This window comes from Cyrtonyx montezumae, unplaced genomic scaffold (assembly GCF_038088225.1).
Source record: "Cyrtonyx montezumae isolate F1298 unplaced genomic scaffold, pur_monq_1.0 scaffold_8, whole genome shotgun sequence".
Taxonomy (NCBI): domain Eukaryota; kingdom Metazoa; phylum Chordata; class Aves; order Galliformes; family Odontophoridae; genus Cyrtonyx; species Cyrtonyx montezumae.
Genome location: NW_027072089.1, coordinates 79,598,269 through 79,626,163, shown reverse-complemented (window position 1 = coordinate 79,626,163; position 27,895 = coordinate 79,598,269). Strand labels below are relative to the sequence as shown.

The 27,895-nt window shown below is 39.1% G+C and overlaps 1 protein-coding gene and 1 non-coding gene across 2 annotated transcripts in view; both read right to left on the bottom strand.

Moving 5' to 3' along the window:
• FARS2 (phenylalanyl-tRNA synthetase 2, mitochondrial) overlaps nt 1-27,895 on the bottom strand; it is a 186,043-nt gene that overhangs the window by 81,528 nt on the left and 76,620 nt on the right. The window contains exon 4 of the mRNA XM_065753416.1: nt 18,587-18,747. Coding sequence (XP_065609488.1) covers nt 18,587-18,747 — 161 coding nt within the window. The remainder of the gene's footprint in view (nt 1-18,586; nt 18,748-27,895) is intronic.
• On the bottom strand, nt 6,716-6,787 carry TRNAP-CGG (transfer RNA proline (anticodon CGG)). The gene has a single exon. It is a non-coding gene; the product is annotated as a tRNA-Pro (tRNA).

Below are 27,895 nucleotides of genomic sequence, written 5' to 3'. Positions count from 1 at the left end.
AGGTAGACAACAAAGATGACATTTTCAGTCCTTCCTCTCAACTTCGTTGTTTTAAAAACATGGCTGAGCATACAAGGGCACTCAAGTGAAAATGCAGATTTGCAGATAGGAAAAGCATTATTTCCGCAAACTGTGAGCAAGAACCTAACCTTGTTTTTTTCTAGACATTTTGGCTCTGAGATTTTAAGAGGAAGGAGTGAAATAAAGAACTTGTTTGCTAGAATTAGTATTTATGATCCTGAATTCACTTCTGGATTAGAGCTGCTTAAAAAGAGGAGTTCTTTTCAACATGATTTTTCTTTGGATAAAACTGCACTTTTAAAAAGTGTTTTTCAGGTTTTTCACAATTTTTCATGTATAAAATTTCTATGTATTTTATATAATTGTTAAATAACCTATGTTTTTATCATTTGACCAATTTCACCTAAAAAAATCTTATAAACAGGTGCCTGTTCATTAAAAGGTTACAATAAGAAACATACTTTGGCTTAAAAAGAAGGATCAGTTCATTTCCCAGTGGGTTTTATAGACAACCAAATATCTATAGAAAAAAACAAGTACTGCTATTAGCATAACTATTAATTCCACAAATACCACAATAGCCTCCTAAACATATTGGAGAAACCATAGCATTTTTTCTCTAGATATCTTGTGATTAAAGCAGTGTAACTTCTTATTTGCAAATGAAAACATGACAATTTTCAGTTTTGATGAAAAATTCTTGGAGTCAGTGGGTTTCAGGTTTGCCTTTGCTGATATGACCCCTTTTTCCTTTAAGGGAAAAGCAAATGGTACTGATCTTCTTTCATGCCCTGTAGGTCATGAAGTACCTTAATTCTGCCTTTCATTAATGCACTAAATTTGTATGAACTACTTCTGCAAGAATTTTGGAGGTCTGCAGGAGATGAAAATAGCTTTCCTTATTTTGTTTGTATGTTTAGGACAGCTGACGTGTATACTTCGGTCCATTCAAAAATGTACTCCACACCTGGGAATATTTTATGATGGAACAGTGAAATCCTAAGTAAATACCTGCGGAAGCAATAAACCTGTTAAAAAAAGACAAACTTTTCTGCTCATTTACACAAATCCTGTTTCGTACTGTGTCAACCAGTCAACAAATATATGATGAAGAATGAAGTGCAATTTTTAAATTAATAGCCCCTCCTGTGAATTAAGTTGTGAATCACAAATGATTATTCAATTTGTTAAAGGAATTAAGTCGTCAAATGAATTCATTTCCTGTACATCAAATGAAAAAACTCCCACCATAAAGCCTTCATACAAAAGTTCTTGATGAAATACCAGAAGCTAATGAACTGAATGTAAACATGTCCTCTACTATACCAAAGTCTCAGCTATAAATGCTGAAGAAACTTCTCAGTCAGTGACCTGCTACGTGTCTTAATGTAAATGAAGTTATGATCCTGCAGTAGATATACTCTATATATTCTATATTCTAATCTCATCCCTGTCTATCACAACATTTACCTACTGCTGTATTTCAGCAACCTACTGAGCACATTTCAGAGCTTGCAGGGACTAACTGAAACCTCCCAGCTTGCCAGCATTAAGTTACTTAACCAGAAACCATGGCTCACAAGCCTAAGCATGGCTGACCTCTCACTCCATTGGGGTTAGTGACTTCTTTCATTCCCACAGATTCAAAGACTCCAGAGAAAAATAATTACATGTTCAAGTAAGTCAGTAATACCCTAAAACTCAAGAGGAACAAAGTATCACCAATTCATAGTGAGTGAGTGGTAGGAATAAATTTCAAAAGCAGCAGGCTTATGTCAGATACATGAAAACAGCACTCTTCTTACTACTCACAATGTGGCTTACACAGGGATTGAATGTGGCCAAATCTGGTAAAGTTACCTGAAGTCTGATTAGAATAACAGTGTAATCAAATTCAATATGAGCAAAGTTACTCGGAGATGTAATAACCTGCAGGATCTGGCCCGCCTTCTAGAAAATGAAATCTGTAGGAAAACTGTTTCATTGTGTTAATCCACCGAGTTACTAATGTTGAAACAGTACTGTAATCTTGTGTGTGCACAAGTGCATGCTTGTGCATGCACTGGGGGTATTATGTAGAGTGGAAGAATGAATGTTTAAAGCAGTAAGTGCAACTTTTTTATTATTGGATACTAATACATTATCAGAGCTTTCTAATACAAATAAATCTCTCATGGTAAAAGACAAGGCAATAATCCTATTTTATACTTTTACCACCTGGCTACAGTCAATATCACTGCAGCAAGTATTGTAGCAACATTGAAGTCAGTATAACGATAAAACTCCTAGCTCTCAAATGTATTGATCTGTTTGTTGTAGAGCTACATAATTGTTTATTAGCCACCCAAAAAACGTGAAAAGCATAGGACAAGCATTTCCAGCTGGAACTTGAAGATAAAGTTACCACATTTGTACTGAGACATTCCAGCAAATACCTACTGTGGCACAGCAGGTCACCCCTTCAGGTTTGTGATTTTTGGATGTGTGTGTATGTGTTATAAAACATTATCAAGTAACCCAGAAGAGGTTCAGAAGGCAGAACTGATCCCACTTGCACGAAGCTGCTGCTAGGTGCCAGTCAGCCCCGGTGGACAGCACTGCTGATGCACAGGCAACTCAGCTCCATTACTTTTGTCCCACCACAGTTTTGCCACCACTGCACTATTTTAATGCTGAGCATTACTTTCAACTTCAAATACTGCAGTGCTCTATCTAATAAATTTTTTGACAGTCTCAGAAAACAGGAGTGCTCTCCCAGTGTCTACACTGCCTGTAGGTCTCCAGTGAGGCCACATTGCTGAGTGGGGATATAATCACTGCTTATAAATATCTAAAGAAAGGAAGCCAGATGGATGGGAATGTACTCTTTTTGATGGCATACAGCAATAGAGCAAGGGGTGGCAGGCAGAAACCTGAACACAGGAAGTTCCAGTTCCTACTGGAACACAAGGAAGAACTTCTTCACTGTTGAGAGTGCCAAAGCACTGGAACAGGCTGCCCAGAGAGGTTGTGGATTCTCCTTCTCTGGAAATATTCAGGATCTGTCTGCACACCTTACTGTGTAACCTACTGTAGGGAATATGCTTTAGCAGGGGATTGGACTTGATGATCTCCAGAGATTCCTCCCAACCCCTACCACCCTGTGATCCTATTATTCTGTGAAATGGAGGCTTGTGATGATCCACTCTTGGTGATGCATGCTTAACACACCCTTCTCTGGCTAATAAATAAGCCAAGTACTTATTAAAACTTCAAGCTTTTCCCTCTCAGAATGCTAAGTTCAGTATAAAATGGAGTAGCTGGGCCACGGAATTGCTGTCTGCTCTAGCAGCCTGCCTGCCCATGCCTAGCAGTACCTGAGCAGTGCATCACCGTCCCCTCAGGGCTGTGTCCCTTCTACACATGTTCGCCACTGCAAACAGCTATGCTAGTTTACTGTGTTCCTCATCCCAGCTGTCTGCTCTATCTTTGTGCCATAGATCACCACCCCTGCAGCAGCTGACAAAAACACATGCCTGTTCTTTCATCACTGCAGATCACAGTCTGGTGTAGCTAGTTGAAAACTGTCTTTACAAGGGGTTTATGCTAATATGCACTGTATGAATGCTTGAGGCATTGGTGGACAAATGGAAATACTTTGGCCCTACATATCACCACATCAGGGTACCACAGGGCGAAAGGAATGGCATGGCCTCCAGCAGTTGTCTCTACTCATCCATCAGGTGACTATGTGGTCTGAGCCCGGGCACCTCACAGCTACCTAGGAGGGAGTGTACCAATCATCTCTTGAGGAAAAGGATGGAGATGCATGATCAGTACAAGCAAACCAGCCAGCACAAGGCCACAGAATGCCCTGACCCTCAGGGATTTCCACACATATTTGGCATTAGCAGGAATGGCATTTTCCCAGACATAGGAATCATGAGTGCAACAAGCTGAGAAGTTTTATGATGTGTTTGTTCACTTGGGTGCAGTTGGGGTGACACAACAAAGAAACTAAAAACACGACAGAGGAACAAGCTGCATTTTGACAGCTGCGACACAAATGCAAGGTTAACAAGGACATGTACCAAAAACTGGGTTAGCAACTCCACAACAGCCAAGCTATTAAAAAGTTAGCCACAAGCAGTCGAGTCAGAAAAATATGCCTTAGCATCACAGCTGCCAAACTGTAACAGTCCTGCATCGCCCATGTTGTGGAGGAATATGACTATAATCCATACAGAATTTTAATGCAATGTAATATTCTAATTGAAATGAAAGCTACATTTTTGTAATGACTAAACTTTCCTTAATGTATTCCAGCCTGAAACAACATTGAGGGTTATCACAGGAAATTTAAACATGCATGAAGCATGAAATTTGCAGTTGCAAATTTACAACTGTAACTTAGCCCTCTCACATAATGAAGTTTTCTGTATTAGGGTGTATGCTCATATAGATTTACACTTCTGAATTTGTTACCAGAATAGACAAATTAGAGTTGCTGCAGGAAACATAATTTTGAATTTCTTGTCTGTCATGGCTTAAAATTTGCAGTCACAGTGTTCCATTAGAATAACCATTCTCCCTTTTCCTTCACCAAATTATTATTTTTTAGTTATATATAGTAAGTTCTCTATATTCATACATGTACACCCACACGTATCCATATATTCATGTATATATCAGAACTTGCACACACATCCAAAGGACTGAACAGAAAAGTTTCAACAGAAAGCTTTTATAAATGCTGATAAGCAGATATGCTGTGGGACTGAATTTTTAAAAGCAATGTGAATGGATGGGTTTGGGAGTGATGCACTGCTCTGTCCTCCTGTGGGGAGCTACAGAAGAGCCTCCAGAGGTACTTCTTAGTGCACAAAGGCAGTGACTGAGCAGTTGGATCTGCCCTCTTTGGAAAGCACTCTGCTCCCCAGACAGAGCTGTTTGTCTCTGCAAGCTCACATGAAGGTATGGGAATTTCAAGTGTTAAGTGTCCATGGGAAAATCACTCTTTCTCTTGACTTCAGGCACTCTGCTTGTATGCAGGGACCATTTTCAGAGTGGAAGAGGCTTCCTTCACAATGGATGAGAATGCTCTGTTCTTGGTTTGAAGATCACACAAGTGCCTTAACTGCCCCAATTAACTCCTACCATGAATTTATTCACTGTTGAAACTGATTGCTTCTATTTCTCACAGAAGCAAGAATGGAAGAAGAGAATGCAAAGAAGGCATCAGCTTTTAAGTGAACTAAAAGGTGCACTTCTTCCACCCTGTGCAGAGTATAACTAAGCACCTGTTATAAGGAGAGTGTGGAGAAAACCCAAAATAGACTAAAATGCATGATGGACAGGTCCTCTAGTAACTACTAAGCAGTGATCCAACTGCATTTTTGGTTCAGCAGTTCTCTCACTGCTGCAAATTGGATCAGTGAAATTAAAAAAGGATCATTCTGTTTTCATACTTTCTCTGCTTTTTGCTATCACAGCAGACAGCATGCTTGAGATGGACGGTTAGCTGCAGGGTATCAGGTTGCCTTTACGGGAATGAATTCTTTTGTGGCACTCTGCTAACTACATTACTAAACCAAATATCCCTTATTTTCTTACATTAATTATTTTCCATTTAAAAACAATCATTAAGATCAGCATAAAGAAGTTGAGCTACTAAAGAGAACCATGTGTACACCAGATTACATTCACCTCAGGCATAGCAACACCACACAGTTAGGTTTTCTAATGTTTCTGGAGCAGGGGGAAACAGGAAGGATTTCCCCAACATTCCCACAGTTGTCTCCATTTTCCTCCCTATACACTTTCTAACCATCCTGATTCCTTCTCATTCTTCAAAGTTTTCATTTGTTGTAGCTGACTGAAATGTTTGAATTCTAAGATGAATTTAGGAGTCCCAGTTCAGACACTGCTCTTCTCTTTCAGAAGAGAGCCCAAGTGAAAGCTACAATTGCCACAAGGAGCAGTTGCCTAACAGTACTGCAGCTGACTAAACTTGCCAACCCACAGCCACAGCTCAAATCAATCAAACAGAAGGCCAGTTCTTCACTCTTGGCTACTGCAGTTCACATTTGTTCATGGAGGCAAAGAAAGGGGGGTGGATGTCACACTCTGCTCTAGAGATCAATACCTTGGGAAAAAAAGAAATCATGTGTCGGGAAGAAAGGCTCGCTTGTTTGTCAGCAGCAGCCTCCATAATAAAACAGCATTAGGTTACAAACAACTGTGGTGCCTCACCTTGGCGAAACACTCTCTTGGTCTTTCTTTCTCTCAGTCCTAAGGGAGAAAGTGACAGAAGTAAAGGAAAAATCTTGTGGGAAAAAAAAAAAAAAAAGTAGGAAGGTGCTACAGAGGACAGACTGGCTTTTTAGCTTAAGTCAGGGAGGGATCCCATCTTTCTCTGAATTAATGACAAGGATGTGGTGAGGGGACCACAAAAAAAGCCTTGCAGATGTCCATCAGGGATTCTATCCCTTTATCCACTGATGCTGTCCCACTCCTTCATAGGTCACCAGATAGGCCAGGTGTGACATGACCTTCCCTTGTTGAAGCTACGGCTGACTGTCTTGGATCATCCCTCATGTGCCCTAACCATGTTTTCCAGGAGGAGGACCTGGTTCCATGCTCTTTTTTTTTCCCCCAGGGTCCTCCCGTCTAAAGTCTTGCTTAAAAAAGACAAGTTTCTTACTTTGCCAAAGAAGGGCTCGTCCGGGATTTGAACCCGGGACCTCTCGCACCCGAAGCGAGAATCATACCCCTAGACCAACGAGCCGACGCACTGTATTTTGCCCCGCCCATCTTTTGCTCCCAGCTCCCCGGCACTGCTGCTACGCCACCTCCAAGCACTAGGAAGAGTAGTGATGCTGTAACAGAATATCTCTGTAGAAAGCTTTTAGGTAAAGCAAGTTCATCTAGAAGTACTGCTCTATTAATTAATTATTACTTATTACACCTCTGAATGCCACTGTTAAGGGACAGTTTTTTTCTTTCTTAAACACAGCATTTGTTTTATGCCGCAAGGATTTCATTTAAAAGTCAAGCTCACTTAAATTTGTCATGGACAGGGCTTCAAGACTAAATCTGCAATACAATTCTCAGAGTGCAAGAATATACTTAAAGTAGACCTTGCAGTTAGAAAACTGAGAAAAAATGTATGTCTTTTGTGATGCTATCCAGGTACAAAAGAACTGCCTCTATTGCCACAAAAAAAGGCTATTTTTGTATAATAAGGAATTGAAGAAGTGAAAGAAGGACATAAAAAATAGAATGGACCTAACCCTATGAAAAGCAGGGTTATCATAGTCTTGCAGTGCATACACACAGAGATATTTCAAGATAGCCAAGCACTTGGGTACATGGATATGCCTTGCCTCTTGCACTCTGATTACGAAAAACTCCGAAAAGATGAATACAGATGATTTTTCAGTACTGGTGATGGACGATCTGCTCTGTGCTTCAGTGGGCAATATTTTGTCATCTCCATAGAAGAGGTAAGATTCACAGGGAGAAGCACCATAAGGGAATGCCTCTGCCTCTCCTACTTTTCACTCTCACATCTTTGCAACTTCTTACAACCCCACTTGAAAACAGCAGGGCAAAGAAGAGATTCTTCTTACATGTTCCTATAGCAGCAACTCTAGGTTTAATGTGCAGAGATGCATAGTCCGCTCATGCTTCTTTCCTGGGGGTACTGGCTCCCAGTTGATGCTCTAGTGAGCAAACTGGCTTCATGGTGCTGAACTCCCATTTCAAACACACATACATCACTGCAAGGCAGTCAAAAGCAAATTAAAACTCTTTATGGAATCCCTTTTTCATCTGAGCAGTTGCTATGAGAGAATTGTTCTGACACAAAGAGAAGCAGATGGGACAACCCACGTTGTGGTGTTCTTTACAGAAAATGAGCAAGGTTGTGTTGTGGAGAAGGAATCCAGAAGATTTGGAATTCTTAAAATGGCAAACGGTATTTATCTCTTTGTGGTCCTAGACTCTGTGAAGAAAATTGGATGGAGATATGTTTGTTTCCATACCCCTGAAAATAACCTCTTATGAACATAACTTGGTGACAGCTGTTGAGCCAGCATTAATGTAGGTCTCAAAACTGACACCTACAACTGCCTTGTGTGCAGCCTGTCCATATTCTTTCTGCCCCTTCTACTCAAATCTCCGATCCCACAGTAGAATCACTCTGTGAGGCTTTTCTTCTTTTGTAGCAGGTGTAAAAAGAGGAGAGCAGACACAGACCACAGAAAAAAAGTCAACAATGAATGAAGATTCCATGTCCCAATCTTGTATTTTTCTAAGAACTATCTACCATGCCTGCAAGGAACAGATGACAAAGTGGTGTTAGTCTGCAGAAACTCAGCTCCTCAGCAGACGCTAAAACTTTGTTCCCTGGCTGCGCTGTGCACCTGTGACTCCTGCAAAAGGCACAGACTGCTGCTGGCATTCAGTGCTTCCCATGCTCAGAAGTCAGGTTTCCTCCTATCTGACACTTTGGTTTATATGGTTTTTCATCATAATGCTTAATAATAGTGCTGAGATAAACAGCTCAGTGGAGTGAAATACAACACACATCAACAGTTCATATAAAAGATTTCTATCTAAATAAAAAATACAAGTATTTGGAAAGAGACTGAAGTAATATGCAGATGTATTTCTTCCAAGCACATAGTATAACAATAGAAATAAATTGGACCCAACATTTTATTTCAGGTTAGATGAGAAATCTCACATAATGTGCCACTGATTATATTTTCTCTCCTTCTCATTAAATTCCATTTCTGGAAAGCTGCCATTTAAATGGTAGAATCTCCAGAACACCTGAATACGATTTGCAATCAAAATAAACAGGTATCACAAATCTCACAGGCACATGCAACACCTTTGCAAGGTCCCTTTGTCCTGCCTAACAAGCTGTAGTTTTTTTCTCTTCCTCCTAAAGAGCAGAGAGATTTCCAGAAGTGATGACGATGCCTCATACTTCTTCATCTTTAAATTCCCCCAAAGCACAAAACCAGCAATAAAACACAAGAGTAGTGCAGAAAGCTTAAAACAATATCCATCTGTAAAGAACAGCAGGTAAGCTGAAGTGAAACTGAAATGAAAGGCTCTACTTTCTTGCCCAATACTCCAAAGGCAGAGAAAAGTCTTCTGTCTTCCTGTTCAGGCAAACCTTAAGTGCTTTCGAAGTTACATTCTTGTTAAAGAGTAACAACACTCCGAAACAGAGCGCTACAAAGATGCTACAGCAGAACAAGAAGAGACCAAGCCAAAAAAGAACAAGAACGAAGCATTTAAATATGCAATTACAAACAGTAAAGAACAGTTAAAGTGTCAAGAGCACAACCAAACTTCAATGCACAGAAGGCTATTTTGGTAACGCTTTTCCTTGTTTTACAAGAATCAGAAAATGGGTTCATTACTCCTAATTTAGGAGAAGGGGTTGCGTAAGGGAATAGTTACACAAAATGCATTCAACACGTGGGCAGGAGGATGCAAGCCATCCCCAGTAGTGGTCATTTCTCCTCATTTAATTTTTAGAAAAACTGCAAAAGGAAGACAAATCTTCTGCAGCATTAGCACACTAAAGCATTACTTATTTTTCACTTTCTGCGCTAAGTAGCTATGGCTCATGCAGATGAAAGCAGCTCAGGACAAGCGTGATAAAAACAATATATATATTGTTTTCCAACCATGCCTTCTTTTGTTAGCCTATTCACTGTAGCTTAATTCATATTCTGGTCAGAGAAGTAGTAGCTGAAAATCGGGGTTCTTAATAACACTATATACTTCTAAAAGGTGCTCTTGTTCATGCATACACACACATGCACCCAGACACGTTCTCCACAGCCCACATTTCCTAGTGAGGCTCTACGGTTCAGCTGCAATGGCTAATTCTGATGTAGACATATGGCTGTAGGGGTTTAAGCATGATCTCAGAGACCACTTTACCAAAAGCCCCACACAACAAGTCTTTTGCATGGAGAATGTTTGCACAAATGTTAAAACAGCTATAAAGTAAAATTGCCTTTGACAAAACCCAGCATTTTATACAAAATTGGGAAAAAGAATTACAGTGCATAATTTCCTCCTGATTCCAAGATATACATTGTATTTTAAACATTTATTTGGTAGTGTATAATTACTAGTAAAGACTTCTGAATCTCTAAATTCATACGCTTATATAGCACAAATGGTTAGGCACACATTAAAACAAGAGCTTGTTCTTTCATTAAATCATAATGTACACTTGCAAAGGTATATTTAACTGCTGCAGGCAGATTTTGTGATTATTACCTAGGGCAGACAGCATTCCATTAGGTAGACAGAGCACAAAACACTGCCCAGTCCTGAAGAGCTTTCTGTCCTAGGACACTATTGGAGAAATCATTCTGAGGCAGGAGGTACATGGTAACTATATGAAACTGTAAACAGCAGGGAAAATAGAATTATTGAGTAGAGAAATTGATTTACTTCTCAGGTCAGGGCCAAAGACTAAAGTGAAGATAGTTCCTGTGCTGTTCTCCTATAAAGAATTCTATTTGTTGCGCTGTAATTAAACCAATATTAGAAAAACACTGGCAAGAGCATATGGGTTACCCTCCTTACTACCTACATACTTTTGCAGATAGTAAGACTGAAACCACCAAACATCTGCAGACTGCTGCTGAAACCAACAGCAGTTGGTTGTCATAACTTCACATAAACAATACAAACTCTATTGTTATTTCAGATTTTCAGGTTTACTCCTCCTTCACCTAATATCAATTCAAGGTGGGTTTCAGCATATATATCACATCTGGAAATTGTTTCATGGCTTATTTGAGCACTCCTTCTAACCATTATACTTCATCATTTGGGATGCAATAAAGATTGCTTGATATATTCAGTAGAAGAATTACTCATTTGTGAGCTATTTGTTTTAAAGAGCCTAAACCAGTCAAACAGCAAATATATGAGGTTTAGAGATCAAAGGGAACCACAATAACACATCATTTAAATAGTATCAGGTGTATTTATACTGGGTTGTACTGGCTTTTACATGTAGCAAAATGATTCTACTGACTACACACAGTAATGCTGGCAACTGGAAATTAATTTCTCCTTTACATATTTATTTATTTATTTGGTGGTAGAGACATCAGCTCAAAAGCTCTTTTTGTTTTGAAATTTATTTATTTATTTTGGTATTTATTAAATTGAAAGGAAATCTTTGATGGTCTGTTCCCAGCTATTGGGAGTCCTTAATTTGTATTGGATATCCCTGCTACAATTACCATATTTTCTCAGTGTGCAGCAAGCATCCTCTAAACAAATGAAATGTTATACATTCACTGACATGTGAAATGGACATTTCTGAAGCTCTATTTTTTCTTTTGTTTGTGCCAAAGCATTTTATTGGATATGCTGTGGACATTACCCGAAAAGAATTGAGAGATAGGCTTTCTGCCATTTCATTTCAGCTTTCAGAAGCACAGAGGAGCTGAAAAACTATGATCTTGACTCTTTCATTTGTTGTTTTAAACAGGTTATACTCCTTCCTTGATGTGACAGTATTTTTAATTTAATTGTCCAGAAGGACAATGGAAAACACCTGGTTTGGGAAGACAGGGAGAGACCAGATTCGAATCCACAGGACATATTTACAAACTCTATGTCTTCGGATCTCATGGCTATTCCACAATTGTGTTTCAATTAGAATGCCACCACTGGAACCTAAATAACAAAAGGAAAAAAAACAACAACAACAAAAACAACCCTAAGAACAGCTGCATGAGTTCATCCAAGTTATTCTGTCCTCAACTCTTTCCTCCAGGAATGCAGTTTTGGATATCTGAGCCAGCAGAGTGAGCCTGTGGCCAATGGTAGAAGAAGAACACCAAGAAGACCAATGGTATCCTTGGGTGTATTAACAAGAGTGCAGCCAGCAGGTTGAGGGAGGTGATCTGCCTATTCTGACCTGTCTATTCTACCCTAGTGAGGCCACATTTAGACTAATGTCTCCAGTTCTGGGCTTTTCAAGAAAGACAGGGACCTCCAAGGAGTCCAGCAGAGGGCCACAAAGATGATGCAGGGCCTGGAGCATGTCCCATACGAGGAAAAGCTGAGTCTGAGTCCTTGGGTCTGCTCAGCCTGGGGAAAAGAAGACTGAGAGGGGATCTGATAAATGTTTATAAATATCTAAATGGAGGTGGGAGGCAAATGGATGAAGCCAGGCTCTTCTTGGTGGTGCACTGCAATATGACGAGAAGTAATGGCCTAAAACTTGAACATAGGAAGTATCACAGTAACATGCAGAAGAACTGTTAGGGTAAGGGTGATGGAACACTGGAACAGGTTGCTCAGTGAGGTGGTAGAGATGGAGATATTCCAGACCTGGCTGGACACCTACCTGCACTACCTACCGTAGGGAACATGCTTTAGCAGGGGGATGGACTTGGTGATCTCTTGAGGTCCCTTTCAACCCTTGTGATTATGTGATTCTGTATTAAAAGGCAGAAGACTCCCATGTACAAGAAACTCCTCTTTCCATTCAGGCTTCTCATCTGTGACATTTCTCTTAAAGGCCACAATGCTGTGGCACACTACTTAGTGGCACAGACACCTTATTTCTTTTTTCTCCACTTTTCTAAAAGTCACTTCTTGTTTATCCTGCCTCTCAAAACAAAAGTGCTGTCTCCTCTGTTGAGCTGAGAAGATAGGACAGTACCGTGAAGTGGATCTGGGAACTGCTAAGGCTTTAAGGAAGCAAAGAGATAAAAAAGTCCCTGATCCACTGCTTCTCAGTGTAGTCACATACAAAGCTATTGCAAATGGAAGAGCAAAGCAGAAAATCACACAGGAAAGAACAAAAAATTACGCCTCTTATCCCGCACCGAGAGAAGCAAGGCTCTGGGAACAGGTGGTAGATAGCAATCACAAAAGCATCACAATCTTTCAAAAGCAGAGGAATTTCAACTGCTGTGTCTGACTGGAACTACAGTCAAGAGAAAGGACATTTTCCAAGTGGTAACATGAGTATTTCATCTTTAAAGCTTTCAAAAACCTCCATGGCACTCTCAACATTTATTAATAAGGCCCTGGACTTTCTACACCTGAAGGAAGAGTCCCATAGCTGTAACAAGAAACAGACTGGAGACTGACTGGTACACCGAACTCCAACTGTCTACAACAGCCATTTTGAAAATTTTCTTGTCTTCAAACCTACAAGGCTCTGATCACTCTTGGTTAGTACCTAGGAAGTAAAAGAACTCTGATCAAAACCTACTAAAGCATTTAGGATATACTTGACTTTGAGAATAGGAACTAACTTGTTGATTTAAATGAGATTACTCACAAGTTAACAGCTCAGCATGTGCTTCAGTACTTTGCCTGACTGAGGTGAGAGGGCTCAGGCTCCTGGAGCTTCAATATAAGCACTGACTAAATTACACAAGATACCACACTCTGATGAGTGAGAGGAGACTTGATGATCAAGCACTTTCTAATCCAATCATGCAGTTCAGTGCAGGGTCTCCCAGTAAAGAAAGTATTTTTGCCTCCTCTCCTTGCCTATCAAAACCTGAAAAAGAAGTTTCACTATGTTCTGTAGAGTTTACAGACAAACCCAGGATACTACACGGCACTGTAAAGGTTTTATCAACATTCATTTAAGATGATCTACATAAGTCACTCATAGGAAAATTCAACTTTTCCAAAGTCATGCCAATAAAACAATTTATGCTATACCATCACCTCTTCTGTTGTACCTAAACATCCGTATACACACACACTTAATACATCTTCAATTATAGTAAAACTAATTAGACAATAAATCACAGTTGAGGCTGTACCTCATTTGTTCAGACATCCAAGTTGAATTTACACACTAATGGCTGTGCATTTGCCTTTAATAGATGCACTATTAGAAAGTAAGCATAATAAATGAATAACCATTTAAGTTTGAAGTTACCTAATCTTGATGAAAAATATCTGAAAATGTAGCACCTAGTGAATCTATTTATTTTTCTTATTGGAAAATAAAGCTAATCACAGAATAAGAAGATAAATATAAATTATATAGGATAGCATACTAACGCTGGATTAGACAAACTCATTTTTTGTTGTGAATATAGTGAGATCAAATTGATTGAAATAGCTGGCTTACATATGAAATGATCTGTTTTCCAAAGCATGTTAAAAAAAAAACACAGATAAAGAAGATTTAATTTATAAAACATTTCCCTTGGACCTGCAAGAGAATTTTAGATTCATAATCTTCTAAAGCTTCAGGACAAGCTACCTGTCTCTCAGGAACAATCAGTTACGTGCACAAGAAAGATGTACAGGGATGATGACTGCTTCAGTAAACCGGAAAGTGCACAGTAACAAAAACATAAAGATCCACTGTGTAGAGGTCCAATTCGTATGGCACACTGACCAAAGACAAAGGGAAGTGACTGAGGTAACCTTTGTTACCTTCAGGAAAATGTCAGATCACAAAATTTTAGGGGTTGGAAGGGATCTCTTGAGATCACTGAGTCCAACTCCCTACTAAGGCAGGTTCCCTATATCAGGTTGCACGGGAAATCATCCAGATAGGTCTTGAATATCTCCATAGGAGACTCCACCTCCTCTCTGGGCAACCTGTTCCAGTTCTTCCTTGTGTTAGTATGGAGCTTCCTGTATTCCAGTTTGTGCCCATTGTCCTTTCTTTCATTGTTGCTTGCCACTGAAAAGAATCCTTCCCAATTGACCTGTCTCTCACACTTTATTTATAAATAATGTCAAGATCCCCACTCTGTCCTCTTTTCTCTGGGCTGAATGGCCCCAGATTAATCAGCCTTTCCTCATAAAGGAGGTGCTCCAGGCCCTTAATCATCTTTGTTGCCTTCTGCTGGACTCTTTCTAGGAGATCTCTGTCTTTTTTGAACTGGGAAGCCTAGAATTGGACACAGCATTCCAGATGTGGCCTCAGGAGGGCAGAGTAGAGGGGGTGTATCACCTCCCTCGACCTGCTGGCTGTGCTCTTTTTAACGCACCCCAGGAGACCATTGGCCTTCTTGGCCCCAGAAGCACACTGCTGGCTCATGGCCAGCCTGCTGTCCACCAGGACAAAAAGATAAGCTCACTTTGTACAATGAATCATTTATTTCTATACAACATCAGCTTTCTGAAGCATCATCCCTTTCTGAGCATCACACTTGCTCACCTTGTCCAGACACTTTTCAAAGCAGAAACAGAAGTTTCCTAAGTTAGGACCACATAGACCATTTTGGCTACAGCTGTGTGGGAGGTGAACAGTGTGTTCACTACAAGCTGCTACTCAGCTCTCCTCACTCCCAACGGAGATACTCTAGGAGCTCCATCTATCCAGTCTCTATTAAAATGATCATGGTTAGAAAGCCCACTGTTACTAGCAGAAGCTAATACTGTTTCGAAGAAACTGAGTTTGGAGAGACTGCACGTGGCAGCAGATACAAGGAAGTAGCAGCCCCTTGAGGTGATGGAAGGGGGTGCTGAGAAGCAGGTGGTGCTAGCGTTATTGTAGGTGTTGCAGAATAATACAGACACTGTAGAAATGAGGAAAAGAAGAAAGCAACTCTCAAAATCTCACCTAAGGAGTCTGCATTTAGCTAGGAATATGATATCCATTTGCCTGAGAGCAGGCTACAAGACTCATCTGCAATCAAAATACTCGTTTAAAAGAACAGCAACAGCAGTAGCCACTGCCAGAAAGTGACTTTGTGAGGCAACAGTAGTCAGTGAGCACAACACTCAACCTGCTCACTCTGGCAGCACAGTGATGGTGGTTCTGGGAACTGTCCTGTCTCCAGAGCCCATTCATCTCAATCAACACCTCTGGGCACACTGCTCTTCATCTCAACTGTGAGAGTCTTCCTTCCCTAGATGTCATTTCATTTTTGTACCTTTTCTTGTAAGTTGTCAGCCCACGGACATATCTTTTTCTTTTAAGAATGCAGGTTCAACGTGGGCCAAAAAGTGATTACACGCAACTCTGCTCAGAGCTCCGCTGAGCACAGATATAACACAGTGTACTAGATCAGATCCAAGCCATTTGTTTTACTATGTTATGCCTTGCAGGTGCTCAGTCTTTCCTGCCCTGTCCATCCTCAGCTGTTCATTTCACAGCCTGAACAGAAGCCCTACACGAGTGACTGAAGGCAAATAACCAGTCCCATGCTGCTGTGACTTCTGTCAAATTATAGCTGGAGCAATTTAAGTAATCCAAATCAACACCATAAGTTGATCTGTGGGGAGCAGCACTCTAGCACTGCTGTGCTGAGTGACCCCAATGGTAAAACTATTGTCAGCTTTCTCAGCAGCTTTTTGACCTACTGAAGACTACATGCATAAGTTGAGCAACTGATGACATAGGAAAAAGCTTGACACATTCAGACTGCTTAAAGGCACAAAACATATACTTATGTCCCAAGAAAAAAACCTAAAATTAAATTCCATTCAGAACAAAAATATATTTAGCCCAGTCATTATTAAAGGTTACTGCTGTTAACTGTGGCCTTAACCTGTTTGAAGAACATTTTAATGAACAGAAAGAAAAATACTTCAGTTGATGGATAATACCCAGATTATAAGAAGGGATTGAGAAGTATCCAAAGGTTGAAAAGTCTATCACAGTTAAGCACAAGAAGGACAGACATTTACCCAAGTCTTGTGAGACTGCAGAATTAAATTTGTGCAATGAAAGGCTCTCAGAAAATGTAGTCCACACTGGGTCAGTTTAGCCAAGTTGAAAAATACAGCACTGCCTTGACTACAGAAAAATCTATTACTTTTCTAATATCCTTCAAGATTTCTTAAATATCAACAGTGCAAGACAGACTAAAATTTTTCTTTCAAATAAGATATGAATAAACCACATTCTTAATTAATTACATCTCTGTAGAAAGGAGATAGTTGTAGAAGGTCTGCTAACCGGGCTATACAGCATAGATGAAAAATAATAGAAGATATTAAAACTAGCTTACTAATTCTCATCAACAAAGTCTCAATGGTAGCACCACAGATTACTTATAACTTTCTCATTCAAAGAGTCATTAACCCTTAAAATGAAATGTCAGAATGTATGGGTAGCAAGTATTGAGCTCAAAAGGTTCATTATACAAAGGCTGGATACAGGCTACATTCTAAAGAAACAAACAAAAAAAAACAGTCAAGCTTGACACCAGCAGTCTTTTATACTGAGAGACAGCACTGAAAATTATAAACCAAGAGTTAGAAAGACTTTTTTTTTAAGAATTCCTAGTAAGTTTCTGACACTAGAAGAAAAAAAAATTCTAAAACACTGGACAGACTATTTCTGCACAACAAAGAAAGGACTTCGAATCATTCTATCTTTCTATCTTTTCTGCCCCTATCTCACACTACACTCTCCCAGTCTTTCAACTTTGTCACTGGCCTGTTTGTTGGGGTACAGCTGCCAACACATTATTGTATACAGCAGTAATTAACTGACAGGTAATATTACTCCAGTCATTCTCTGTGGTCTAAGTTAGAGCACAGTGGCAGCTGATGGCTCCTTTACCTTGAAGCTGGTCACTATTAAACCCCATCTCATGATTCATATTCCTACTTCAAAATGCGTTTCAATGAACAAAGCTCAATTTTGTGGCCAACAGCAAATGACCAGATTCATTGTAAGAGATACAGGAAAACCACAAACTTTAGGAAAAGTGGCAAAACTGTCATTTCCCTTTAAAATTTTCAGTTCTTAAAAATGATAATAAAGCTGTTCACAAACAAACCAAGGAAAATGGTAAAAGGCAGCAGCAATAAGCACTTTTATGCTCTACTAATTCAGACTTAGACATCTACACAGCTGTCAGCTCAACTCCCCCAAAGACTGGTGATCCCAGCTGATTTAAGCCTTCCTGCACTGATACTGGAGAATATTATGGAAGTAGCATTTCCACTCTATCCATTTACGCTTGACTACTTTGGTACTACAAGAAATAAGATAAGTTGCCAACTACAAAAGTACATGAAGTCTCAACAGAGGAGTTACAAAAGAAAAAGCTGAGTCTATACTCCCTCCTACCACTACCAGTTGGAGGAAATAGTCAACATATTGATGATGGTGGTACACATTCAGAAAGCATTTTGTCAATGTTAAACAATGCAACTCACATTGAATTCAATGAATTCAGAGTGAAAGGAGAAAATTAGTATTTCAAGTGTCAGCATCAAACCGGTTTTTATGAAAAAGAACTACAGCCTCAATTCAAGAACACAATCAATTCAGACATACATCTGAATCAATCATTATTCTGGACAGATTTAAAAGTTAAATACTTGTTTAAGTGTTATTCAAAATAGAGATATTGATGGAGTACCAGCAGCAACTCAGAACATTATCTGGCTGAAAATATGCTAACATCAAAAGACAGATTTTGTTTTGTGTATCAAAGAACCATGATAGTTTGAAAACTTATGTTTTAAAACATGACCTGTTCATGATAAAGAATTTTAATTATATTTGATTATATTACATTGGTTAGGGCTACACACTTCTTATTGACAGAAAATAATTGTATACATATTACCTTACCTGGAATTGTATTTTTTGGGAAATATGAGGCACAATAAACTGCTTCAAGAAGCGTTCATCTTCACTCCAGAACAGTCGGATGTCAGGGATATCATACAGGATCATGGCCAGTCTCTCTAAGCCCAAACCAAAAGCCCAGCCAATTTTATCCTGAGCACCAGCTGCAATGAACAAAGAAGATAATAATTCAAGACATTAAGTTCACAAAATGAAAAATTAATGATAAAATGTTTACGTATTTCCTAAGAAAAGAAAAAATGGAAAGTACCAAGACAGAAATGCCTACAAGCAATAAAAATGGCACCAGCCAGCCACCAATACATCCCACTTCAACCAAAATGAGCAGCAAGACAGGGCATATTACTGAGTCCAGGAACAAAACTGGCAATGAAGCTGCACTCTGTACTCTCTGGTTTCAAAGTTTCAGACAGATTTTGAGAAAGGCTGCAGAACTCTACAAATATGTTTCCTTTGTTATCCTTCAAGCTTAGCACTTCATGCCCAACTCGACTGTTTTACAAGACACACAAATGTGAATTTCCTATTCAACATATTTTAAACGAGCTGACAGATCAGCCAAGACCATACGGCATTAACATCATTGTCAACGTTTGAGGATCAAAATTGTCTCTGTTGAACTACGTAGGAAAAGCAGAGCAGTGGGCTGCTAGGCCCTGTCACATTGGCATCACACTTCTGAGCAGGGGATGCTGCCCCTGGAGAAAGCTGCTACCCCCACAAACATGAGTCTCTCTTATGCAGTGCTAAACACAAAAAGACAAGAATATTTAATCTATAAGAGCACTACAAACATTAATGATGCAACACTTATGTCAGGAAATATTCATACCTTCCTCATTTACAGGGCAAGGGCACTGAGTTATTAAACAGTGATTTTTTTTCCAACATCAGGAACCACATCCACATTTAGGCATCATCCTAGCAATTTTTAATGAAGTTGAGAGACCAGCAGCTCTACAAAAGCTTGCAGCTTTTTCAAATTTAAACAAATTCCTAAATAAACACTTAGGCTAAAAGAATGTGCACGTGTGACAGGATTGTCTCTTCCACAGCAGCACTAGCAGTGTGTAACCAAGTCATATCTTAACATATCTCACAGCTACCTTATTTATATAAGGTATATATATAAGATACATTTATATGTTTTATATATATATATACACATATATATATATAAAAGATGTATCTTATCTCACAGAACTAGAATCATTAAGGCTGGAAAATAACTCTAAGATCATCAAGTCCAACTGTCAACCTATCCCCACCATGCCCACTGACCATGTCCTCAGTGCTACATCAACACAGTTCTTGAGCACCTCCAGGGACAGTGACACCACCACCTCCCTGGGCAGCCTGTGCCAGTGCCTCACCACACTTTCTGAGAAGAGATTTTTCCTGATATCCAATCCAAACCTCCCCTGGTGCAACTGAAGGCCATTACTTCTCATCTTATTGCAAGTTACCTAGGAAAAGAGGTCAACCCTCACCTCATTTCAGGGTGCTGCAAAGAGCAATAATGTCTCCTCTGAGCTTCTTCTTCTCCAGACTAAACAACCCCAGATTCTCAAGCCACACCCTATAAAATCTGTGCTCCACATATTTCAGCAGCTTCACTGACATTATCTGGACATGCTTCAGGGCCTCAATATCCTTCTTGTACTGTGGGGTCCAAAACTGAACTGTAGCCACCAGAGCCAAGATCCCCCCTGAACACATTCCCTACTCCTGCGGGCAACAGTGTTTCTGATACAAGTGAGGATGCCATTGGCCTTCTTGGCCACCTGAGTATGCTGCTGGCTCTCATTCAGCTGGCTGTCAACTAATATCCCCAGATCCTTTTCCACCTCTCAGTTTTACAGCTACTCTGCCCCAAGCCTATAGCATTGCACAACATTTTTGTGACTGGAGTGCACCATCTAGCATTTGATGTTGCTGAACTTCATACAATTGACCTCAACTCATAAACCCAGCCTATCCAGATCCCTCTGTAGAGCCTTACCTCTCAATCGTCCTGAACATGCTATGTGAATGCACTTAAGACGATATGCTTCATAACCCTCCCCAATACTCAAGTCAGGCTGAAAGGCCTGAAGTTCCCCAGATCCTCCTTTCAAACTTTCTTATAGATGGGAGTCACACTGGCAAGACTCCAGCCATATGGAACCTCCCTGCTTGACCAGGACTGCTGACAAATTATGGAAAGTGTCCTGGCAAGCACTTCTGTCAGCTCCCTCAGTACCTTCAGGTGGATTCCATCCAGACCCATGGACTTGTGACAGTCTAGGTGGAGCAGCAGGTCACTGTCTCCTCCTGAACTAACGGAGGAACTACTCTGCTCCCTATCCCTGTCTTCCAGCTCAGAGGGATGAGTACCCTAATGATAACTGTTCTGACATTAAAGATAGAAGTAAAGAAAGCATCCAGTACTTCAGCTTTTTCTTCATCTTTGACAGCAATGTTTTCTACCACATCCAATAAAGAATGGTGATTCTCCTTGGCACTCCTTTTGTTGTTAATGTATTTTTAAAAACACTTTTTCTTATCTTTTACCACGCTAGTCAGATTAAGTTCTATCTGGACTTTTGTCTTTTTAATTTTCTCTCTGCTGATCCTACCAACATCCTTGTACTGTCCTTGACTTGCCTGCCTCTTCTTCTATGTGACGTAAACCCTTTTTTTCCAGGAGTCTCAGCAAAGGCTTCCTGTTCAGACAGGCTGGTTTCCTCCATATCAGCTCATCTTAGGACACACAAGGATGGCCTGCTCCTGTTCCTTTAATATTTCCTTCTTGAGAAATATCCAGCCTTCTCGGGCCCCTTTGCCTTTAAGGATTGACTCCTAAGGGACTCTCCCAGTCAATGTTCTAAACAGCCCAAAGTCTGCACTTACAGGCAGCAGTTTTGCTGACCTTCCTCCCAGATTCACCAAACTAAAGAACTTATCATTTTGTAGTTGCTATGTTCAAGATGGCTTCCAAACACCAAAGCTCCCACCAGTACTTCTCTGCTCATAAACAACAGATCTAGTAGAGCATCTGCCCTGGTAGGCTCTCTTACCAGCTGCATCAGGAAGTTATCTTCTACATACTCTGGGAATCTCTTAGACTGTTACCTCTCAGATATATTGTATTTCCAGCAAAAGTGCGATAAGTTGAAGTCCCCCATGCGAACAAGGGGAACAAGCAGCTGCTCATAGAATGCTTTATTTGTGTCTTCATCCTGGTTGGGTGATCTATAACAGACTCTCAGTAGGACATCACCTTTGCTGGCTTTCCCGTGATCTCTACCCATAAGAACTTAACCTTATCATTACCAGCACTGAGCTCTACAATATCAAAACACTCCCTACCATACAGATCCCATTTGATCAACGCTGCTATTGTACCCTTATGTATTAATTAATTTATTTTTTTTCAGCTTTGAACTCAGTAACTTCCACATCATCGCACAGGAGGCTGGAGGCAGAACACTACTTTCTGCCTACTGCCTCTTATCAGAAAGAAGACAGAGTGCCCTTGCTATATGGAGAGTGGTGGTATCCTTGAATATGCTGTTATGTTCAGTGATGAGATGGAATAGTCCAGTCTTGTTTAAATAATGGCAGGCATAACAACTTTGGGAAAAGAGACACAGTCATCACTTTCATTCGTTTAATTAACCTGAATCTGCTTATTTACCCAGAGTACCTAATTGATTTGCTATGCATTTTAATTCTGCAAAGTATCTTTTAATTTTGTACCAGAAACTTCTTCTTAGGAGGACTACATCACACTACTTTGCACTACATATCACATGCAAAAAAATTACCCACCTATTGCCTAAGAATTCAAATCATTATCTGAGCTATGAATAAACAGCCATCTGTTGGATGATCCTTATACAATTATCAGAACACAAACTTCTTAAGTTCCAGAAGTCAAAACCGTATCAGTGAATTCCTCTCTACTCAGAAAAAGTAGAAAAAATAAAAATGTGACAACTGGAATTTCTCCTCAAAACAGTGATAACAGATTTCTAATACACCCCACATCTTTATTTATTTTAACTCTGATCTCTTCTCCAACTACCTATTTGTAATCCTCCAAGCCAATGTAGCATAAAATACATGATCAGCAAAAATAAAGAACAGTCCTGAACGTATTTCTGATTGGAAACTTAAGATTAACCATTCTGGTGAATGAGACCACTCCAAAATTTTTGCAGTGCATATGTTTGATATAAACTGAATTTTGATAATTAGGACATGCAGAAGTCAAGCTAATGTGAATCATCATGAAAGAATGAACAAAACCAAATAACTTAAAACATTCTGTTTAAGAGACCTAGCCAAAAGGGGCAGATTCCAGAGACCTGGTGAGGCAGTCACAGTGTGACTGCTTGAAATAACACAGCCCAATGGATAAAGCACTCCTGACAATCAAGCTTTACCTAAATAGCCCTCTAAGGTTTGTACAGTGCCAGGTTCCTGCTGCCTGACATCACAAACTTGACTAACCACCAGAAAAAAATGCTGGAAGCTTTGCATGTCAGGTGGCCAAAGACAGAAAAGGAAATGATAAAACAATTGGACTGGCTTGCCACACTAGAAGCTGATTCAGACCAATTTGAGTAAAGGAAAGAGTTGCGTTATTGCAACTGTGTCTTACAAAGGAGCTTGAGCCCTTATCTTTGAGAAGTCATGCTTAACTGCCTTGCTCTTAAGCTTCCAAACAGACAAATTCATGGATCTACTTAAATGTAGATCAACCATGCCATTCTCTAAATAAAAGCTAAACTACTTCATAAAACTTATTTCATTCACAACACAAATGCAAAATAAATAAATAAATTAAATTTTAAAAAGTTAAAGCAACATTTACTTGCTTATATAAAACCAATCTTTAAAGACAGAGCTTGAACTGCAAGAGCATGTCACTGCATTAGAATCAACCACTCAATAAATTTCTGTGTCTTATAATACTATTACTAGTTTAAACTACATCAACCAAGATGGGAAGCTTTACAATTCCTCTGTGAGACATACATAATGGCCTAGCAGAATTCATGGATTATATCCACTGAATCCTCAGAAATACCCACAGACAGAATTGTTCTACTTCCCAAGGAGAATAAGGCAAGACATTTTGTACTGCACAAGACTTCTAAAGCATATTTTGCAATGCAGTATTAGGAACAGGTTGACAAAACTTTTTTTGCTATACACTTCAGTCGCATTTATTTTTATATCTATGCTGGCTTTTATTTAATAATTTTTGAGACTCCTGTAAAACTGCCAATAAAGAAATCTTACTTTCAATAGAGCCTAAATTGGGTCTTCAAATTGTTATGCTCAGCAGTTACTGAAACTGAAAGAAATTAGATTTTGATCTTGGATTGAGGCAAAGTCAGGAGCATCCAACAGTCTGCATATAAGGTGTTCTTCTCAAAATGCTCAGAAATGAATCTATCCAAAGGGGATGGAGATAAAAACCGGGATGAGGTCCAGAAAAAAAGACTTGAATTTCTTCTCCTGCTTTTAGTTTAAGTCACAGCTATTAGTGAAACAGATTCACAGTGGGCAGAGGAGCAAACAAATTCTCAAGGATACACACATTACACATCATGTTTTAGCAGACAAATTAGTGCTTTAAACTGTGTAGAATGTAATTTATAAATACAGTGAACCCAGGCAGTCTTGTACATAGGCTTAACGGCTGCACTGAATGAAGTACACCACAGAGTATAGCCTAACAGTGTATCACTGTGATTTGCCAGTGGAAAACAGAAGACAAGCAAAACCAAAACTCAAGGATATAGTCTTCCTCCCATGAACAAATCAGAGAGAACAAGGGAAACAAAATCTCAGTCATAGAGGCTATCTATGAATGTAGAACGCCTCAAAATGGGAAGTGTGCTTCAAAAGCTTCAGTCTCAACCACATGTTCTCAAACTCTTCTCAGACATCTTTTCTGTTTAACTTGCAATTCAAACTGGTAACACTTAAGTCTTCTCTCCAATTGCCACATCGTCCATTTGCTCATTTTCATCATCCTCAGCTTCCTTTTTCTTCACTTGCACATTCTGCAGATGTACCTCAACAGACCACCAAAGAGCTCTTTACCTGATATTTAGATTTAATTGCAAGTTGACACAAAACATGAGAAATTCTTGAAACAAAGATCTTTGCCCATATTTGAGATTAATGGACAGCTTATAAGCAAGGGTTTGAAAATAGTTCCCGCAAAATCAAGATTCACTTATTAGTATAGGTTAAGAATGAACATTCTACACCACAGTAAAGATGTAAACTATGCTTACCTGTGTTGTAATACCTTGTATTAGTATAGGTTAAGAATGAACATTCTACACCACAGTAAAGATGTAAACTATGCTACCTTACTTTACACTTAAAAATAACATTTTTAAGTGGTTTTCTACTTTAGGTAGAACTCCCATACACTGAGAGTCAAAGATTTTACATGGCAAAAAAAACCAGTAAGATATCAGTATAATGCAGATGAGCTTATGGAAGTGCAATGTCAGATGGCATGTTATTAAACAGCTGAGGTCAAAAATCCCACAGAAGTTTCTTTCTTAACTGCTCTGTTCAGCAGAAGCAAAAATCAAAACTGTCACATTATTCTCTAACTCTATTAAATTGATGCATTCAGGCTTCAGTGTGCAATCCAGTCTAAATTACCTCCTAAAATAAGGACTTGGCTTTCAGACTATGCATGCTAAGTAAGCCACCCCTCAAGAAGTTGAGAGAAGAAGTAAACATTCAATTATGCCTATTCTTGTTGAAAAAGAACTTATCTTTCTAAATCTCAAATGTGGAATAATTTTCTTACAATAATAGTCACTTTGAGACCACAGCTTTGTCTCATGGGTCAGGCTGATCTGTTCTTCTTGCTTCACTTGAAAACTAAGCAAAAGAACTTTAAAGGCTTTGATTGAGTTTTTAATATTTATGTTTATTTTTGTTCCATAACCAAAATAGTCTTGTACATACATATTAAAGGAACAGTCAGTTTAAAAAAAAATCTAGCAAGGGAAGCTATCCACTAGATTCACTTCTCTTCTAATATGTAATTAACACACATTCTACCTTTTTTTTTTTTTTTTTTTCTAATATTTCATCAAGCCAAATAGCTGGGGGGAAAACATTTCTGGTCATGACAAGGGGAGGCCAGGAAAACCAGGTAAGCAAAAGGTAGAAAGAACAAACTGAAGAGACAACAAGGAACTTATTTTTTTCATCTCCTTTTGTTTTGCAGTTATTTTATCTTTCTATTTCCAAAGTAATGAATTCTTCAGTCCATCTCCCCTTCCCTTTTCCATCTTCCTCCCTGTGCCTGAATCCACTACTCTCGCATCCACAAACACACTTCTTAAGTACTCACAACAGATTTCGTGACAAAACCACCATTAAATCAAATCTTATTTAAAACTACAGATATTTTTTTCAAGGTTTGTAAACACAGAGTGCAGTAAGATTTATCCTTTGAAATGGTGAAAGACAATGTTCTGCTTAACTTCCAAGTGCAATACAAGATCTTGCACTAACTAGAAACACTTCAGTGGTATATGGTCTTCCTTTTCCCTTGTACTTCAGCCCACAGATATGAACAAATGACTTGTTTAGTTTTCTTTCTTTTTTCTTTCTCCCTTTCAAGAGGAATATCTGAAGATTGGACATCCTCAATGGAGGGAAGTGCAGTTTGCCTTCCTAATTTATGTCACAGAGCACAACACCAGTTGACACTATGGATTTATTCCCCTGAATGCCTATGGGTTTCAGTACTGCTCTTTTTGTTCTGTGTATGTAAAAGCAAATTCCATTTCCTTTGATAATGTTTTGTTCATTCAAGAAAGCTTTGGATTTTTGTGTTGTTGGGTCTTCAATATCTTTAAACAATGTTAATCTCCCGAGACAATTTGGCCACACAGACTTGAAAAAGTAAAAGTTACAAAAAACACTGAGAGGCTGCAATTTCTTGGAAAGACCAAATCTGCAGTATAGTTTGAAAATTCAATTACAAATCTCATTTTTCAGGTGTATAACTGCAGCTGGACAAAATTCACTCGATATATATACTCACTGTCACCAAGATGAAAGTTTCTTGGCAAAATATCACCAATATCTATGCTGACTATTTAGTATCTTATGAAATGGCCTTTTATTCAAGAACAGGCAGAGCAAGGAACAAGAACACGACAACTGTCACAATGTGATATAACCTTCAAGAGATTAAGAGATTTTCAAAATACACAGAGATAGAAGTTTATGTGCATCATAGCTCTGGATGCTATTTTGTTTGATATTCCTGTTCCAAAACCAGAACAGTCAGAGCACTTATACATTTCAAAAGGTTAATAACTGTGTTCAGCTACTAGCAGCAAAGCATCACAGATAGTCTGAAAATGCACATGGAAAATTCAACTTCTACAATCAAGAACTGATACTGCATTCTGTGTTTCTACAGCACCTACCATAATGAAGCCTTGAAGTCATAAATGGGTCTCCTTCACTCTACAGTATCTAAATCAATGCAAAGATAACATTCATTATTTAACATCTAAATTTTTATGTCTCAGATTCATTTGGTGGAAAAATCTCAAGGAAAACTACATGACTCATATAGGAACCACTTGCCTTGTAATTAAGATTTGAGTTCAGTTACTGCATAGGCCAAGAAATCTTTGTTCAGAAGCAATAACCCTGACTTTCTTCTGTTCTTACCACAAAAATTACTCCACTGGTCCTGTGCTACAGAGATTCAAAGGGCTTTTCTCACTGAGATCTCAACGTGACTAGCTTTCTAAGCCATGCCCATTTATCAATCACTAGTCTACAAAAGTTCAACAATGGCATGCTGTTGGTTCTTCCTCTTCATGCATTCTACGAAGTATCTAGAGGCACTGTTCAAAACTTTTATAATTTATTTCATCAACTTATCACAGTACTACTACAGACCTTCATGCTCTTCTTGTCCACCAGCAGAATACTTAGTTATAGACTGTGTCTAAGATTAGCTCATCATCTCCATATGAAACAGGCAACAATAAAGTAATCAACTGAAGAGGAAGTAACTGTTGTTTCTTGGATGTTGAAATCAATACATTTCCTCGCTATTTTCTAATTTATATGAAATTTCTGAGCTACAGCATTTATTTCTGAAAAACAATGTTTTCTAAACAGCAGCACAAACTGTATTACACTGGCATAGTGTTTAAAGGAGTTCCACACAATGCAGTATTAACAGTTTCTCTGGTACTACAGTTGGAAGATTTGTGGGACATTGTGATG